General features: G+C 41.3%; 1 protein-coding gene across 1 annotated transcript in view; it reads left to right on the forward strand.

Moving 5' to 3' along the window:
- The window catches only part of LOC143027810 (uncharacterized), a 95,970-nt gene extending 93,460 nt beyond the window's left edge, over window positions 1-2,510 (forward strand). The window contains exon 11 of the mRNA XM_076189400.1: window positions 806-2,510. Coding sequence (XP_076045515.1) covers window positions 806-933 — 128 coding nt within the window. The 3' untranslated portion in view covers window positions 934-2,510. The remainder of the gene's footprint in view (window positions 1-805) is intronic.
- The last annotated feature ends 3,490 nt before the right edge of the window (window positions 2,511-6,000 follow it).

A 6,000-nucleotide genomic window follows, 5' to 3' on the forward strand; every position in this document is an offset into this window, starting at 1 on the left:
TAGAGAATGCGTAGAGTACTGCACTAGAAAGAAAAATGGGTAAATGAACTTACATGCCAAAGGGCCTTTACTTCCCTTGTGTGATGGTTGGCGGAGTCAAAGTATTGAGCCTGCAGCCATCCAGAACCCATTCGTCACCCTTCACATCGTAGCACCTTGTTAATAATGGGATATCCCTGTCCCCTGCCACACTGCTGATGTCAAATGTAATACAGCAAGACAGAGTACCTCCACAGCAGGGCCCAACTACCTGACCTAATTTACCACCACCATTACCTCATGACAGCTCCCCACTGGGGATGCATGGAAGAAAGAATGAAACAGTGTGTGCAAACACTATTCAAGATTTTAAGAAAAAAACTTGATCTTGAGAGACACAAAGACGGGTCACCACGAGCGTAGCTCTCTTTCCATATAATACAACTAGGTAAATGATAGTGAATGGAAGGAAATTTTGATTAGATGAGTGATATGACCCAAATGGATATTCTTGTCTGTTCCAAATTTTTCGAGTGGATGGAGAAAGTTGTGGAGGTAAAGAGATTTCATCTTCTGTGAACCCAGCTCTTTTTTACTGCTGTGCCTTGAACCTGAACAGTGTGGTGGGGGACATCCATGAGATGCAAAGATGGGCGGGAGCAATGAATGGGTTTTATGTGTGCAGAATAGGTTCATGATTTGACTTGGCAAACCCCCATCTAAGGGGAAAATGCCCTTTGGTTTATATGTATTTACATAGGAATGACATGTTCCTGTTTGTAAATGATTCCGCAATTACTAATGTATTCTTTTTCCATCATTTCAGATTTGGACCCGAATCAGATCTTCCAGGCATTCTTTAATAGCTCTCAGGGGGGATTCAGCTTCACTGGTGGCCCAGGTGGCGGATTCCAGAGTGGATTTCCCGGTGGATTCCACTTCCAGTTTGGTTAATGTGGGGGTTTGCAAAGGGATGACGTCAGGGGCATGAATGTATCAAACCATGTTCTGTAATCACTTCAGTGTAGAAAGGTGAAAGATAACATGTATTTTATCATTATTATTAAGTGTGAAGTAGAAAAGGGAGGTTATTTTATAATACAGAGAAATTACATGCACTTTTTTATAGTATGTCCAACTATTCTACAGTTGTTCATTTACTAAGTTGTAGTGATAATGTGGAATGTGATGGATATGTATGTTTAGCTTTGTAGATTAAAGATCTTGCCATTAGCCAAATTAGTGGCATTTGTTGGAATCAGAGGAGGTATGACTAAATGCTGATGAGGGTGAAGAGGTGGATGGAAGTGCTGAAGAGTGATAGAGGTTGTGTGTCAGGCTGTGGTGCCACATGCATCAAGCAGGGAAAGGTCCTTGCGAACTACCACTCATTTTATGTCATTTTGTATTTATTCCAATGTTAATTTTGTCCATTTCCATTTGTATATTAGCCATGAGCAAGGCAAGGTGTCATGGATGTGGTGGAGGGGGCAGCAATTTTGGTCTAGCCGGGCGAGGCTAGGTCTGAGCTCCTTGAAGGAGTTAGCAACAAGTTGGGGCCAATTCACTATAGTGGGAGAGATTTTGTGGGCCATTGTGCTATCAAGATCTTTATTATCAAATGGACAAACTGCTTTGTGGAACTGCAAATGCAGTGGTTGTATTTGTTGCTGTGATGGTCTGTTTTGTCAGTGGCATCACTTGTGGATGCTTGACCATTGAAAATTCCATGATTGATGACAAAAACAAAAGGTTAGCTAAAATTCTGTGGTGTTGATGTTCTCTATAATGATTATTCATTCTAATTTAAGATGATTTTCGTATACTTCTCAAACGTTAACATGATATGCTCTCTAAAAATCAGTTTGCTTTTGTTTTATGCTTAGACAATCTGTTCCTTAAATCATCGTCACCATCGCAGTCAGGCATGAAGAACTGCCTCGTTTTAGTGTTAGGCCAATTACCAGTCAGACATTAACTAGATGTCAGTGCTTGCACATGTACCACATTTAGCTCCACACTTAGTACAGTTTCCTGGCCACGTGTTCAAGAATTGTTGTCCAGCCATCACTGTAGATACCAACATGCTGTCATTTTGTACAAACTTTTCTAACAACATAACTTCCCCCTACTGGTTGTATATGGTTTTTGTTTGTGGCATTAGTTTGCTGATACATTGAGTCTGCAAAGTTTACTCATTCTCGCTACAGACTGTTGCAAGGATCCCCTTGATGCCTGTGTTGTGAAGTAACTTTTGAGTGATAGCATGATGTGTCAAGGTTTGGCAATGTGATAAGTATTGTGACAGTTGTATCACCTGACTCGTAGAATACAGCATCATGAGTAATAGAAATATTGACGCATTGGGGGCTCCTCATGATAATTCATGACTACCTTGCTCTTAGAGACAGTTGTTCCTCTTCGTACTGTTATCAAGAAGAGGAAAATAAAGACTAACAACTGTATATTGGGGTCATCTGAAGGTTGGTGACCCTAGGATCACAGATTTACAATAAAGCACCTTTGGATTACTGATTGTTTCCTTGCACCTGTATGCCATGGGTCATAGTACAAGTTGGTGGAGATGATTCTTTTAGAGGGGGGTTGAGGGAGGGCTCTGAATATAATACAAATATAGATATATTGTATCTTCTCTTTTTCTACATGAGGGGACATGGGTGGGGGGGGTTGCCAATTAAATGAAGTGGCCTTGCTGTGGATGTGCCGCATTTTGCTGCATTGCTTCTGATCCAGGGCAGTGGGTGAGATGCAGGGATAGCCCATCATCCAGAAAGAACCAAGAAAAGCGGGAGGGGTGGTAAACAGGAGTTGGGTATGTGGGGATGAAATGGGTGAGAGTGGATTTGTGCTCTTGATTTTGGCTACCTCCCTTGTAAAGGGGAAAAGCCCTTGGTATATGTATGTATGTATACATACTTACCAATGGACCTGTTTCCACTATAAGGTGGTTGGACAAATCTAAGTATATGCCCACCCTGTGCCCATCTAAGATCACATTCATCACTCTTCTGCCACAGTACTTTGTGGGTGGAGGGTAATCCTTGTCCCCAGCACACTACTCGCTTCAAAGGTAATGTAGCGACGCACACCTGGACAGTGGGGCCAAAGAATCTGAGCTGGATTAACCCCACTGTATCGTTGTATGGTGACTTCCTTATCCATGCAAAAAATTTGCATGGCAGACAAGAACACGATTTTTAAACTACTCTCCATTTGCTCTTATCTTCTGCATTCTTGCTTAGTAAACATTCCTTTTACATCCAGTGCCCCATTACCCAGTCCATCCACCTCGTGTGGTTTTCCTCTCAAGTTCACTCCATCCACTGCAGGTCCCCACTGTCTTTTGGTTAGTCTTTCCTCAACTCCTGCTTTCTATAATACCGAACTACCTGATCTCGTTCATCTACCTAAATCCATTCCCTGTCTTCTGTATTTTTCACTCTATCCACCCTTGTAACACCAACTATACTTTTCAGGGACTTCATCTCAAACATGTTCAGACTCTTCCTTTCTACCTCCCTCAAATTCCAAAAACTCTTGGAAAGAAGTAAAAGAACTGCCACAGCAAATTAACAATGTCTTAATGCTAATAAATAATAAGAAAGAAATCTGGAAAGAACTTTGAGTGGTCACTGGAGGGAACCATGGAGGTAATCGGTAAGAACTACCTGGCAAGTGGGATGTCCTGGGTTCAATCCCCTGGTGGTGTCAGCTTTGAAATGATGCTTCATACCTCAACATGCAGTGAGTAGGATCCTGAATTAGTACACACACCCAGACTGGCTCCTGGAGGATGGTAGTCTTAGGGGGAAGATGTACGGGTGGTCAGTGGAGGTTACTCGTGTACTGGTAAGCATGCCTCATCGTTTACTTTTTGATGTATAATAGGGGAATGGTATGTTGTGCAAATGCATTTCTACAATTTTCAACATACATACATACATACATATATATACATACATATATTAAGGCTTTTTCCCCCTTACAAGGGGGGTAGCCAAAAAGAAAATGGCATAAAATCACTCCCACCCATCCCCTCCCTGAATACACTCCACACCCCTCCACCCTCCCTCCCATCTTAGCACCTCCTGAATGACGGGTCATCCCTGCACCTTGTCCACTGCCCTGGGTCAGAAGCAGTGTCGCAAGACACAGCACATCCACAGCAAGGCCGCTACATTAAATCGGCGACATATACCAAAGCTTTTTCCCCCTTACAAGGGAGGTAGCCAAAAATGAAGAGGCATAAAATCATTCCCACCCATTCCATCCCTAAATACACTCCACACCCCTCCACCCTCCCTCTTATCTTAGCACCTCAACATAGTATGGAATAAAAATTATACAACGCAGATGTGCAAATAGTCATAATAGATTTATTTGAAGTTGGTAATTTCTTTGTGAGGCTTGCAGTTGTAGGGAATAGGTTAGTAGTGTCATTTCAAAGAATGGGTAAATGTGTGCAAAATCAAACTATGTGAATCTTATTCTACTGGAATTAAAAAAAAAAAAATGCATGCACACAAAGTCAAGAGACAGAGGAGGAAATCTTAACAAGAAAAGAAAATTGGCAAGAAAAATTTAAAAATATATGGATAAAAAGAAACATGAATGATGAGGAAAGAGAAAGAATTAGGACATTAAGAAATGAAGCTAAAGAAAAAACTAGAAGAGAACAGAGACAGAGAAAATGCAGTTCTATTGGAGTGTTAGATATGAGGCTGATAAAATGGTATACTCAAGAAAAAAAATGAAAGGTTTAGAGAATGACATGGAGGGTGTAGAAAATTAAAATTAGCATATACTATAAATTGATTTCAGGATTGACTGAACGTAATGATTACCTATCAGAAGCTAATCTAGACATATTGGGAATTGAAGAGACAAAATTAAGAGATCTACTAGTACCAAACAGTGTTGGACATGGATTATATAACCACTGGCTTAGAAATAGGAGAAACAAGTGGAGTCATGTTCCTACATACATACATACATATACCAAGGCTTTTTCCCCCTTACAAGGGAGGTAGCCAAAAAGGAAAAGGCATAAAATCATTCCCACCCATTCCATCCCTGAATACACTCCACATCCCTCCACCCTCCCTCTTATCTTAGCACCTCCTGGATGACGGGTCATCCCTGCACCTTGTCCACTGCCCTGGGTCAGAAGCAGTGTCGCAAGACACAGCACATCCACAGCAAGGCTGCTTCATTAAATCGGCTACCCCCCCTTTCCGTCCCCCCATTGCAAGACAATTCGGATTTAGACAGGGAAGATCATGTGCCACAAATTCGATTTGTTTCTAATCAAGGTTAATAGATATAATGCAGGAAAGGGACAGATGGGCAGACTGTGCTTTCCTGGACTTACAAGAGGTTTGATAAAATACCACACAAAAAATTATCAAACTTGAAACAACAGGAGGTATAAAAGGAAAACTATTGAAATGGGTGGAAGATTTGCATGGAAGAAAAATGAGAGTGGTGCTCAGAGATAAAAACTACTTGGGAAGAAATGATAAGTGGAGTCCCACAGGGTTCAGTACTGGCTCTGATAATGTTTGCTATATATGTAAATGACATGTATGAAGGTGTAGAACAGGGGTTCTTAACCTTTTTTCTCCAATTCCCCACTTTTTAGTGAGCCAACTCTCCATTTCCCACCACAGCATTGGTCTTTGACCAATTTGATTTTAACCCATGCAGTGTTTAGGACGTAAATATACGCTTTGTGCCATTTTACGGCCCTTAATTTGACAACAAGAAGACACCAGAAACAAACAAAAAGAAACAAAAACACATGGATTAAAAAAAAAAGACAGTGGTTCTTCTGTCCGTCCGGTCATTCCCCACTTGGCAACTCCGCCATTCCCCACAGGTTAAGAACCACTGGTGTAGAATGTAACATGAACTTTTTTGCAGATGATGCATGGAATAAGATTGTGAATTGCTACAGAGAGATCTGAACAAGGTCTGGGAATGGAGTCAGAAGTGGGAAGT

The sequence above is a fragment of the Oratosquilla oratoria genome, chromosome 8 (genome assembly GCF_046742065.1).
Source record: "Oratosquilla oratoria isolate Oo_2021 chromosome 8, ASM4674206v1, whole genome shotgun sequence".
NCBI classification, from domain to species: domain Eukaryota; kingdom Metazoa; phylum Arthropoda; class Malacostraca; order Stomatopoda; family Squillidae; genus Oratosquilla; species Oratosquilla oratoria.